This window comes from Scyliorhinus canicula, chromosome 19 (genome assembly GCF_902713615.1).
Source record: "Scyliorhinus canicula chromosome 19, sScyCan1.1, whole genome shotgun sequence".
In the NCBI taxonomy this organism is placed as follows: domain Eukaryota; kingdom Metazoa; phylum Chordata; class Chondrichthyes; order Carcharhiniformes; family Scyliorhinidae; genus Scyliorhinus; species Scyliorhinus canicula.
The window spans coordinates 21,084,802-21,098,187 of NC_052164.1; the positions used below are offsets into that span (position 1 = coordinate 21,084,802).

General features: G+C 51.1%; 1 protein-coding gene across 1 annotated transcript in view; it reads right to left on the bottom strand.

The window, feature by feature from the left end:
- dusp3a (dual specificity phosphatase 3a) overlaps positions 1-13,386 on the bottom strand; it is a 47,973-nt gene that overhangs the window by 19,773 nt on the left and 14,814 nt on the right. The window contains exon 2 of the mRNA XM_038779675.1: positions 7,085-7,311. Coding sequence (XP_038635603.1) covers positions 7,085-7,311 — 227 coding nt within the window. The remainder of the gene's footprint in view (positions 1-7,084; positions 7,312-13,386) is intronic.

The window sequence follows — 13,386 nt, forward strand, 5'->3', positions numbered from 1 at the left end:
GGCTGGTAGGGGGCTGAGGTGTTTGGACTGAACTGTGCTGTTTCTTTCCTCTTCTTTTTAGTTATTTTTTTTAAAAAAAGCTTTTGTCTTTGGATGTTACTTGTCATACCTTTTGTATTGAATTGGGATCTGTGGGCGAGCTGCTTGAGGTAAAATTTGCATTTGCACTGATGGGGGATGGAGGCGTGAATATTAGGTGTTGGATCTTCTTTTTGATTTTCTTTGTGTTTTTCTTTTGGGCAATTGGGTTGGGATTGTTTGCGTGTACATATGTGTGTCCGGGGGGGGGGGAACAATAGGTGGGGAAATGTCTGGCGTCATGGGCGGGGGCCACCGAGCTAGCTGGGCGGGCTAGCACACGGAAGCGCAGCGGGGGGGTGAGCAGATGGTATGCTTGTTGGAGGGGACCGTGTGTATAGTGCTGTTACTAGGGGGGAGGGGGAAAATGTTCTGCTGACAGGGGAGGGTCGTTTGCTGTGGGGTAATAGGGAGGTCGGGGACGGAGGCTGCCGGGGGACAGGCCTGCGAATGCGTGGGGCGCGGCTGGAGACTGGCCCAAGAAAGGTGATGGCTGATCGGCAGAGGTGGGGTGAAAAGCCCCCTAACCAGGCTGATCACATGGAATGTAAGAGGGCTAAATGGGCCGGTTAGGAGGGCACGCGTATTCGCCCATTTGAGTGGACTGAAAGCGGATGTGGCAATGTTCAGGAGACGCACCTTAGAGTAACGGACCAGGTCAGACAAAGGAAGGGATGGGCCCGACAGGTTTTCCATTCGGGGCTGGACTCTAAGTCTAGAGGGGTCATCATCCTGATTAATAAGCGAGTGTCATTCGAAGCGGGAAGAATAGTTGCGGACGTGGGGGGTCGGTACATTATGGTCAGTGGAAAGTTGGAGGGGCTGCCGGTGGTACTCGTGAATGTGTACATGCTGAATTGGGATGATGTGGAGTTCATAAGGAGGATGCCGGGGAAGATCCCGGACCTGGATTCGCATAAGCTGGTTATGGGGGGGGGGGGGGGGGGGGGGGGGGGGGGGGAGCGACTTCAACACATTCATTAACCCAGGGCTTGACCGATCTAGCTCAAGGACATGCAGGGTGCCGGCAATAGCAAAGGAGCTAAAGGGATTTATGGAGCAGATGGGGGGGTGGACACATGGGCGGCCGAGAGTGAAGGAGTTTTCCTTCTACTCGCATGTGCATAAAGTGTACTCCCGGATCGACTTTTTCATCCTGAACAGAGCTTTACTGACGGGAGTAGTGGACACTGAGTACTCAGTGATCACGGTCTCAGATCATGCCCCGCACTGGATGGACTTACAGGTCAGCAAGGAGGGTAGCCAGCGCCCGCACTGGAGGCTGGACGTGGGACTTTTAGCTGACAAAGAGGTGTGTGGGCGGCTGACGAAATGTATTCAGAACTATCTGGAAGCCAACGACACGGGGGAAGTTTCGGCTGCGGTGGTCTGGGAGGCGCTGAAGGCGGTGGTTAGTGGGGAGCTGATCTCGATACGGGCCCACAGGGAGAAGGCAGACAGAGCACAGACGGACTGACTGGTAGAGGAGATACTACAGGTTGACAGGAGATATGCGGAGTCACCAGAGGCAGGGCTTCTAAGGGAACGGCAGAGGCTACTGGCGGTGTTTGGCTTGTTAACCACAGGGAGGGCAGTGGAGCAGCTGAGGAAGGTGGGGGGGGGGGCGATCTATAAATATGGGGGAGAAGGCCAGCAGAATGCTTGCGCAGCAGCTTAGAAAGCAGGAGGCAGCCAGGGAGATTGGGAAAGTAAAGGACAGGGATGGGAACCTGGTCAGAGATTCAGCTGGGGTCAATAAGGCGTTCGAGGAATTCTACAGCAGGCTGGATGAGTCGGAACCCCCAGATGGGCCAGAGGGAATGAGGCAATTCTTAGGGGGGGCTGAAGTTCCTGAAGGTTGATGAAGATTTGGTAGAAAGGCTGGGGGCCTCGATCGGGTTGGAATGGATAGCAGATGGGCTGAAGGCCATGCAGTCGGGTAAAGCCCCGGGATCGGACGAGTACCCAGTGGAGCTTTCCAAAATGTTCTCTGGGATGCTGGGGTCACTGCTGATGAGGATACTTAATGAGGCAAGGGAGAGAGGGGGGCCTCCCCCAATGATGTCACAGGCCACAATCTCATTGATCCTGAAACGGGATAATGGCCCAGAGTTATGCGGGTCCGACAGACCGATCTCCCTACTAAATGTAGACGCCAAATTGTTGGCTAAGATCTTGTCCTCAAGGATTGAAGACTGCGTTCCAGACGTGATTGGGGAGGACCAGACGGGATTTGTTAAGGGGAGGCAGTTGGCGGCCAACGTAAGAAGGCTGTTGAATGTTATCATGGTGCCCCCAGAGGGTAGGGACGAAGAGGTAGTGGTCGCAATGGTCGCAGAGAAAGCATTTGGGGCAGCACGGTAGCACATGTGGCTAGCACTGTGGCTTCACAGTGCCAGGGTCCCAGGTTCGATTCCCTGCTGGGTCACTGTCTTTGTGGAGTCTGCATGTTCTCTCCGTGTCTGCGTGAGTTTCTTCCGGGTGCTCCGGTTTCCCCCCACAGTCCAAAGACGTGCAGGTTAGGTGGATTGCCCTTAGTGTCCAAAAAGGTTAGGAGGGGTTATTGGGTTATGGGGGTAGGGTGGAAGTGTGGGCTTGGGTGAGTCGGTGCAGACTTGATGGGCTGAATGGCCTCCTTCTGCAATGTATGTTCTCTGATCGGGTGGAATGGGATTATCTGTGGGAGGTACAGGGACGGTTTGGATTTGGGCGGGGCTTCATTGACTGGGTCAGGCTGCTGTATCAGGCGCCGGTGGCAGGTGTTCGGACGAACAGACTGACATTGGGCTATTTTACGCTGCACCGGGGGACGAGTCAGGGATGCCCCCTCACCCCCCTGTTGTTCGCATTGGCCATAAAACCGCTGGCAATTGCGTTGAGAGCCTCAAAGGGCTAGAAGGGACTGGTCCGGGGGGTGGTGGAACACAGAGTCTCGCTATACGTGGACAATCTGCTCTTATATGTCTCGGACCCATTGGAAGGGATGGAAGAAATTAGGTGGATTCTGGGATTCTGGCATTTTGGCCAGTTTTCAGACTACAAATTGAACATGGGGAAAAGCGAGATGTTCGCGATCCAGGCAAGTGGGCAGGAGAGGCGAGTGGGGGACCTGCGGTTTAGAGTGGTAGGGGGAAGCTTTCGGTACCTAGGCATCCAGGTGGTGCGGGAATGGGAACGGCTGCACAAGCTTAATCTTGCCTGACTAGTAGACCAAACGAAGGAGGATTTTCAGAGATGGGACGTGCTCCCGCTGTCACTAGCTGGGAGGGTACAGACAGTGAAAATGACGATTCTCCTGAGATTCCTGTTTGTGTTTCAGTGTCTCCCAATCTTTATTCCTCGGTCCTTTTTTAAACAGGTCAACAAGGTGATCTCGGGCTTTGTATGGGCGGGTAAGACCCCACGAGTTAAAAAGGGGATGTTGGAGCACAGCCGGGGGGAGGGCGGGCTGGCACTCCCGAAATTTAGTAATTATTACTGGGCGGCGAATATAGCCATGATTAAGAAGTGGATGGGGAGGGGGGGTGGGGAGCGAGTAGAGGCGGCATCTTGTAAGGCACTAGTTTGGGGGCGTTGGTAACGGCGCCTCTGCCGTTCCCGCCGGCACGGTACTCCACCAGCCCTGTGGTGGTTGCGGTCCTGAGAGTCTGGGGGCAATGGAGGAGACATGTGGGAGCAGAGGGAGCATCGGTCTAGTCCCCAATTTGCAATAATCACCGGTTTGCCCCAGGGAGGTTAGATGGAAGATTCCGGAGGTGGCAGAGAGCAGGGATCGAGAGGATGGGCGATATGTTTATAGAAGGGAGATTTCCCAACTTGAGGGAACTGGAGGTGAAGTTTGAACTAACGGGAGGGAATGAGTTTAGGTACCTGCAGGCGCGGGACTTCCTACGCAGGCAGGTCTCAACCTTCCCACTCATACCACCAAGGGGGATACAGGATAGGCTAGTTCCCAGAGTATGGGTGGGAGAAGGGAGGGATTTGGACATTTATAAGGAGCTTATGGAGTCAGAGGAAATATAGACCGAGGAGCTGAAACACAAATGGGAAGAGGAGTTAGGAGGAGAGTTAGAGGTCAGTCTTTGGGCGGGTGCGTTGAGCAGAGTGAACGCGTCCACAACATGTGCCAGGCTCAGCCTGATACAATTTAAGGTTGTTCACTGGGCTCAAATGACAGTGGCCCAGATGAGCAGGTTCTTTGGGGTGGAAGGCAGGTGTGCAAGGTGTGCAGGATGACCAGCGAACCACGTTCATAGGTTCTGGACATGAAATGAAATGAAATGAAAATCGCTTATTGTCACGAGTAGGCTTCATATGAAGTTACTGTGAAAAGCCCCTAGTCGCCACATTCCGGCGCCTGTTCGGGGAGGCTGTTACGGGAATCGAACCGTGCTGCTGGCCTGCTTGGTCTGCTTTCAAAGCCAGCGATTTAGCCCTGTGCTAAACATGCCCAAAGCTTAGGGAATTCTGGCAGGGGTTTGTGGGTGTCATGTCCAAAGTGTTGAAAACAAGGGTGGCGCCGAGTCCAGAGGTGACGATTTTCGGGGTGTCGGAAGATCCGGGATTCCAGGAGGAGAAAGAGGCAGACGTTCTCGCCTTTGCCTCTCTGGTAGCCCGGAGACGGATACTATTAGCTTGGAGGGACTCAAAGCCCCCGAAGTCAGAGACCTGGCTATCGGACATGGCTAGCTTTCTCTGTCTGAGGAAAATCAAGTTCGCCTTGAGAGGGTCAATGTTAGGGTTCGCCCAGAGGTGGCAGCCGTTCGTCGACTTCTTTAGAGAAATTAACCGTCAGCAGAAGGTGGGGGGGGGGGCGTTGCGGGGTTAGTTTAGTGTAGAGTTAGAAAAGGTGGGACCTGTGAGAGAGGAAGACGGCTTTTGCACTATGTTTATAATTGTATGTACACTGTTTCTTCTGTTACTGTTATAAAACCATAAATACCTCAATAAAGTGTTTATATAAAAAAAGAAAACTTGCAAAACTTTAATTCAAAATGTGATTCTGGGGGTCAACAATGCACCCCAATCCCACAGTGCCTCGAGTATGCTGAATTCACCAAATGATCAAGAGATAGTGGGCGTGATTCTCCGCTCCCCACGCCGGGTGGGAGAATTGCAGGAGGGCCCCCTGACTAATTTCATGACCCCTGGTGCCCCCCGCGACTCTCCCACCCCCGCTCGGAAGAATCGCCGCTCGCCATTTTTCACGGCGACCAGCGATTCTCCGACCCAGATGGGCCGAGCGGCCTGTCCTTCGCGACCGTTTCACGACGGCGGCAACCACACCTGGTCGCTGCCGTCGTGAAATCGCCGTGAGATGCCCCTTTGGGGCTTGTAGGGGTCCTGGTGGGGAATGAGCACCACGACTGTGCTCGGGAGGGGACAGGCCCGCGATCGGTGCCCACCGATCGTCGGGCCGGCGTCTTAATCGGACGCAATATTTCCCCTCCGCCGCCCCGCAAGATCAAGCCGCCACGCGGGTTCGAGTTGCCAGCCGTCGTGACGTCAGCCGCGCATGTGCAGGTTGGAGCCGGCCAACCTGCACATGCGCGGCTGACGTCACATAGGCGCCGCCGTTGCATCACTCTCGGCCACCGAGCGGCGGCCAAGAGTTACGGAGCGCCACTCCTAGCACCGCCGGGAGGGGAGAATAGGGGGCGAGGAGCGACCTCCAAGGCCGTCGTGAAACTCGGCCGAGTTCACGACGGCCCTCCCGATTTTTCCCGGGAGCGGAGAATTCCGCCCAGTCTTTTGATAGCAGAGAGAACAGCAGTACACCTGCTTGGTCTGGCTTCAGCTCCAACATTGAAAACAAAACTAAAACACACCCTGCAGAAAACAGCCTAAAACGAAAGTAAAAATAAGATAGACAGCCCAGCTCCACCCACTCTCTGACATCGCTGATAATACCCATTTCTTAAAGTACATTTCTTAAGCACCCATTTCTTAAAGGTACTCTAACATGACCATAAGACATTGACACGGCCCACTCGCCCCTCCTGAATTCAGAACATCCTGACATTATTCTTGCAAACAGAAGTTTTTTATGCCCCCACATTCAGTCTTTGGGTCGTTGAATGTTGGCTGTAAATATCTACAGTTGGGTTCAGATCGCCAATTCTTCTCATGGGATCACACAAACAAAATTAAAAGTATGATTGATTAGTGCCAACTCTGCCAAAATAGTAACAATTCCAGTTTAAAACAAAATTATTTAAGCATATAACCAAATCTAAATCCATATTTATTGTGCTGCATCTTATTTAGGTCACTCTGGCTTGGTGGGTAACCAGCTCGTGCCTGCTGGCATTGGAAATTGGCTGCATGTAAGGCCAACATGCATTGTACCATTGCATGGCAGAGTGAGTCAAATAATGTGCCCATAGGGTTTTGAGTGAGAACAAAGAACAAAGAAAAGTACAGCACAGGACAGGCCCTTCAGCCCTCCAAGCCTGTGCCGACCATGCTGCCCGTCTATATTAAAATCTTCTACACTTCCGGTGTCCGTATCCCTCTATTCCCATCCTATTCATGTAATTGTCAAGATGCCCCTTAAACATCACGATCATCCTGGCTTCCGTCACCTCCTCCGGCAGCGAGTTCCAGGCACCCGCTACCCTCTGTGTAAAAAACTTGCCTCGTACATCTCCTCTAAACCTTGCCCCTCGCACCTTAAACCTATGCCCCCTAGTAACTGACCCATCTACCCTGGGAAAAAGCCTCTGACTATCCACCCTGTCTATGCCCCTGATAATTTTGTAGACCTCTATCAGGTCACCCCTCAACCTCCGTCGTTCCAGTGAGATAAAACCGAGTTTATTCAACCTCTCCTCATAGCAAATGCCCTCCATACCAGGCAACATCCTGGTAAATCTCTTCTGCACTCTCTCTAAAGCCTCCACATCCTTCTGGTAGTGTGGCGACCAGAATTGAACACTATAAACTGCAAAATAAATTGCTCAATTGTCTATAAATTAAATTAGCAAGAAGTAACATTTCTGCTTACCATCTTTTTGTGCTAATGACTTGTCGATGAAATCTGCAGCTTCTTCAAAATAGGCACTGAGATTGAATGCTTCTGTGTCGTTTGCCTTAATTCCATGGTAGACGATTCCTGACCCTGCGTAGAACTCGGCATTGGTGTTAACATGCATAAACGAGTTTCCTTCTGCACTGTTTAATACATGTGATATCCCCAAACGCTCTAGTCTCATAAGGTTTTGAGCGACAAATCTGCAAAATAAAAGAAAGTTATTCACTTCTGTGAAATGTTCCACATAGCCTAATAGGCTTGCTTTGTAGGTGGAGGGCTGGGCCTGGGATACCGGGAATTGAAGATTAATCTCCAGCAAGCATCCCTGGAAAAGGATAAGTTCATTAAAAAGCATGCGTATTATTTTTTTCCCCATTTACTTTTACCATTTCTGTTTTTCCGAGCGTCTGTGTCTGAAATGTACTGCCTGAAGTGGTGCAAAATCAGTAACAACTCTCAAATGGGAGTTGGACAACGAGACAAGACCAGAATAAATGCAGGGTTATGGAGAATGAGCTGGGACTGGGTCTGACTCATAGATTCATACAATTTACAGTGCAGTAGGAGACCATTCGGCCCATTGAGTCTGAGCCAGCTCTTGGAAAGAGCATCCTACTTAATTGAATCAGTCTGTGTGGGTTTCCGCCGGGTGCTCCGGTTTCCTCCCACAGTCCAAAGACGTGCAGGTTAGGCGGATTGGCCATGATAAATTGCCCTTTGTGACCAAAAAGATTTGGAGGGGCTATTGGGTTACGGGGATAGGGTGGAAGTGAGGGCTTAAGTGAGTCGGTGCTGACTCAGTGGGCCGAATGGCCTCCTTCTGCACTGTACATTCTATGTTCTATGTTCAAAGAGCTGGTGGTGGATGACCTCCTCTGTGGCGTATGTGTTTTCTACACTAGCAAAATGACTGTAAAGGACTTTGGGACATCCTCAGGTGATGAAAGGCACTGTATAAAGGTTTTTGTTATGATGATTTGGTTCTGTTAGGGATGGAGAAAAAATGGTTGTTTGACAGACAGTTAAGAATCAGGTAACAGGATAATGCAGGGCTTTCTTGTTTTCCTATTGGCTTGTGGAGGCGGAGCACCATGAGGATGGACATGCTGAATGGCCAATGGCAGGAGGATGGGGGCAGGGCATGGTGGGCAATGAAACCTCCAGGAATACATTGGCCTCTATTGCTTCAGTGTACAATAATTTGAGGTAGGATTGCAAATTGACGTGCTGCAATGTAAACCTCCATTTCTACTTCAAAATGGCTAACGCAATCTTAGAGGATGTCTAATCACAGAATCACAGAATCGTTACAGTACCGAAGGAGGCCATTCGACCTACCAGTCTGCCCCAGCTCTCTGAATGAGCATTTCACCAAGAGCCATTCTCTGACCTTCTCCTTGTCACATTGCACATTTCTTCTTTTCAAGTAAATATCTAATTCCCTCTTGAATGCATCCATTGAACCTGCCTCCATCACACTCTCAGCTGGTGCATTCCAAGCTTTAATCAAAGGTGTGTGAAGAGGTTTTTTTCTCATATCGCTTTTGATTCTTTAGTCAACGACTTTAAATCTGTGTCCCCTCATTTTCGATCGTTTCACAAGTGAGAACAGTTCCTCCCCCCTCCCTAGTCTACTCTATCCAGACCCTTCATGATTCTGAATACTTACAGCAGCTTTGCTGACAGAGGAGGTATCAATTTCAGGGTACCAATTGAGGGTCGGGGGCAGTGGCTCCCTGTGGGGCGCTCGACCAAGCGAAGGGCGCGGGCTCGAGGTTTGCTAAAAAAGGGCAATGGCTAGTCAGTGGGGGGAGGGGGGGGTTAGCCCCCCATCCAGTCTGATCACGTGGAATGTGAGGGGTTTGAATGGGTGGTCAAAAGAGCGCGTGTGTTCGCACATCTAAAGGGGTTAAAGGCAGACGTAGCAATGCTTCAGGAGACAGATTTAAAGCTCGCAGATCACACGAGATTGAGAAAGGGATGGGTAAGCCAGGTGTTCCATTCAGGGCTGGATTCAAAGACCAAGGGGGTAGCAATTCTGATCAGTAAGGGTGTGGCATTCGAGGCTGGGAGAATTGTGCCAGATATGGGGGGCAGGTATATCAGGGTGAGTGGAAAGTGGGAGGGGGTCTGGGTGATGTTTGTGAATGTCTACGCTCCGAATTGGGATGATGTGGAATTTATGAGACGGATGCTAGGCAAAATCCTGGACTTAAGAGTCACACAACCTGATCATGGGGGGGACACGACTTTAACACGGTCATTGACTCCGAGCTGGACCAGTCGAAGTCCAGGACAGGGAAGCGACTGGCAGTTTTATGGAGCAGATGGGAGGGTGGATCCCGGAATTTCACGCGGCCGAGAGTGAAGGAGTTCTCTTTTCTCTCCCACGTTCATAAGGTTGATTCCCGCATAGACTTCTTTGTCTTGAGTAGGGCGTTAATCCCAAAGGTGGCGGGGCCAGAATACTCAGCAATCACAGTCTCGGACCATGCCCCGCACTGGATGGACATGCGGCTTAGTGAGGAGAGAGGGCAGCGCCCACTCTGGAGACTAGATCTGGGGCTGCTGGCGGACAAAGAGGTTTGCGGGCGGATTAGCAGGAACATCCAGGATTACCTGGAAACAAACGATATGGGTGAGGTACCAGCGGCAATGGTCTGGGAGGCTCTGAAGGCAGTTATCAGAGGGGAACTCATCTCAATTCGATCCCATAGCGAAAAGAGAGAAAGAGCGGAGAGGGAGAGACTGGTGGAGGAGATACTCCGAGTGGACAGGAGAGACGCGGAAGCCCCCGAGGCGGGGCTACTGAGGGAGCGGCGGAGTCTGCAGGTGGAGTTTGAACTGATGATCACAGGGAAAGTGGTAGCACAGCTGAGGAAGGCAAGGGGGGCAGTCTATGAGTTTGAGGAGAAAGCGAGTAGAATGCTGGCACACCAACTGCGAAAGAGGGAGGTGGCCAGGGAAATCAGGGTAGTAAAGAATAAGGAGGGTAACACGGTCTTGGATCCGGGGGGGGGGGGGGGGAGATGGAGTCATTAAGGAGTTCTATAGTAAACTATACGAGTTGGAGCCCCCAACGGGAGCGGAAGGGATAAAGCAATTTTTGGACCACTTGAGGTTTCCAAAGGTGGAAGAGGACCTGGTGGAGGGGATGGGAGCCCCAATTGAATCGGAGGAGATTGTCAAAGGTATAGAGGGCATGCAATCGGGTAAAGCCCCTGGGCCGGACGGTTACCAGGTAGAATTCTATAAGACATTTTCGTAAATATTGAGCCCACTCCTGATGAGGACCTTCAATGAGGCTAGAGAGAAAGGAACCCTCCCCCCAACAATGTCACAGGCCTTGATCTCACTCATTCTTAAACAGGGGAAGGACCCAGAACATTGAGGGTCATACAGGCCGATTTCGCTTTTAAACGTGGATTCAAATTGCTAGCTAAGATTCTGGCCACAAGAATTGAGGATTGCGTCCCAGGGGTGATAGTGGAAGACCAGACTTGGTTTGTTAAAGGCAGCCAACTCAATACCAATGTCCGGAGACTTTGAATATTATTATGATGCTCTCAGAGGGAGGGGAGGCGGAGGTGGTAACAGCGATGGACGCAGAGAAAGCCTTTGACCGGGTGGAGTGGGAGTACCTGAGGGAAACACTGGGGAGGTTCGGGTTTGGTGAGGGCTTTATCGGCTGGGTGAAATTGCTGTACAAGGCACCTGTAGCAAGTGTATGTACAAACCGGCTGAGGTTGGGGTTCTTCGAGCTTCACCGGGGAACAAGGCAGGGGTATCCACTCTCTCCATTACTATTTGCCCTAGCTATAGAACCACTAGCTATGGCGCTGAGAGCCTTGGGGAACTAGCGGGGACTGGTACGGTGGGGGGGGGGGGGGGGGGGGGGGGGGGGGGGGAGACAAAATGGAAGGGGACTTTAAAAGGTGGGACATGCTCCCGCTGTCACTGGCAGGGAGGGTGCAGACCATGAAAATGACTATCCTCCCCAGATTTTTGTTTGTCTTTCAGTGCCTCCCCATCTTCATCTCTAAGCCCTTTTTTAAACGGGTGAATAGGATCATTACCGGCTTTGTGTGGGCGAATAAGACCCCGCGAGTAAGGAGATTGCTGTTGGAGCGCAGTCGGGGGAGGGGTTAGTGGGTTGGCGATGCTGAACATTTGCAGTTACTACTGGGCGGCCAATATAGCTATGATTAGGAAATGGGGGTAGGGGCGGCGTGGGAGCAGCTGGAGGCAGCGCCATGTAAAGGTACTAGTCTGGGAGCTTTGATAACGGCTCTTTTGCCATTCTCTCCGACCCGTTACTCCACAAGTCCGGTGGTGGTGGTGACACTGCGGATCTGGGGACAGTGGAGGATGTACAAGAAGGTGGAGGGAGCATCGGTCTGGACCCCGATATGTAACAACCACAGGTTTGTCCCGGGTAGGATGGATGGTGGGTTCCAGAGCTGGCAGAGCGAAGGCATCAGAAGGATGGGAGATCTGTTCATAGACGGAAGCTTTCCCAGTTTGAAGGCGCTAGAGGACAAATTTAATCTGCCGCCAGGAAATGCCTTTAAATATCTGCAAGTACAAACCTTCCTGAAAAAACAGGTAGTGGTCTTTCCGACGCTGCCGCCACTGAGGATACAGGACAGGGCGGTCTCCGGCACTTGGGTGGGGGAGGGGAAGGTGTTGGATATCTACCAGGAACTCCAGGAGGCAGAGGAAACCCCGGTGGAGGAGCTCAAGGGCAAGTGGGAGGAGGAGCTAGGTGAGGAGTTGAAAGCGGGTCTGTGGGCAGAGGTCCTGGGCAGGGTTAATTCCTCCTCATCATGTGCCAGGCTCAGTCTAATTCAATTTAAGGTGGTCCACCGGGCACACATGACGGCAGCGAGAATGAGCAAGTATTTTGGGGTAGAAGACAGTTGTATGAGGTGCAAGGGCAGCCCTGCAAACCATGTCCACATGTTTTGGGCATGCCCGGAGCTTAGAGAGTTCTGGCAAGGGTTCGCGAGGACAATGTCCAAGGTGCTTAACACATGGGTGGTGCCGAGTCCAGAGATAGCGATCTTTGGAGTGTCAGAAGACCCGGGAGCTCAGGGAGGCCGACGTCTTGGCCTTTGCCTCCCGAGTAGACGGAGACGGATTTTATTAATGTGGAGGGACTCAAAGCCCCCGAGTGTAGAGACTTGGGTTAACCCATGGCTGGGTTTCTCAGCCTCGAGAAAATAAAGTTTGCCTTAAGGCGGCCTACGCTAGGGTTCTCTCTGAGGTGGCAGCCGGTCGCGACTTTCTCGGGGAAAATTAAAATGTCAGGAGCAGCAATCCGTGGGGGGGGGGGGGGGGGGGGTGGGGTTGGGGGATGGGTGAGTGCTTCATTGGGATGGTGTGGGAAGACTGGGTCGCGTGGGGTAATGTCTATTTAATTGTTATTGTATATTCTCTTTTTACACTATGTTAATGTTCACTTTAGTTTGCTTTGATAGTATTGTTACAACTGTTTTACTCTGAAAGATTCTGCAAAACCTTAATAAAAATACTTTTTTTTTAAATTAAAGACTAGTTGCAAAGTATTCATTTAATACTTCAGCCATAAGCCCAATGCCTCCATGTGTTATTCCCCTTTTAGGTCCCCAGTTGACAATATTTCTCCATTTACTATTTATATACTGAGAGAAGACTTTGGGATTCCCTTTCTGTTAGCTGCCAGTTTCTTTTCATACTCCCTCTTCACTTTTGTTTTAATACATTTCGAGACCCAATCCATTTTTTCCAATTAACAGGCAATTTAGCATGGCCAATTTGGATTTGGATTTGTTTATTGTCACGTGTACCGAGGTACAGTGAAAAGTATTTTTCTGTGAGCAGCTCAACAGATCATTAAGTACATGGGAAGAAAAGTGAATTAAAGAAAATACATAATAGGGAAAAGAGAGAGGTTAGTAATAATGTTAGTCTTAGAATTAAATTTTAAAAGGTTAGAACAAGTATAAGTTAAGTAAAAAGTGGATCTGTTGGGGTTCTGCACCGGCGCCATCTTCGAGTTGTGGGGGCGAAACCCACACAAACACAGGGAGAATGTGCAAACTTCATACAAACAGTGACCCAGAACCGGGATCGAACCTGCGACCTCGACGCTGTGAGACAGCAATGCTAACCAGTGCACCACCCTGCTGCCCTCCCCTCTTCAATTTTATTTGCTTTTTTCATTCCCCTCTGTACCTTCTGTATTCAGCTGGGTTTAGACCATAAGACATAGGAGCAGAATTAGGCCATTCGGC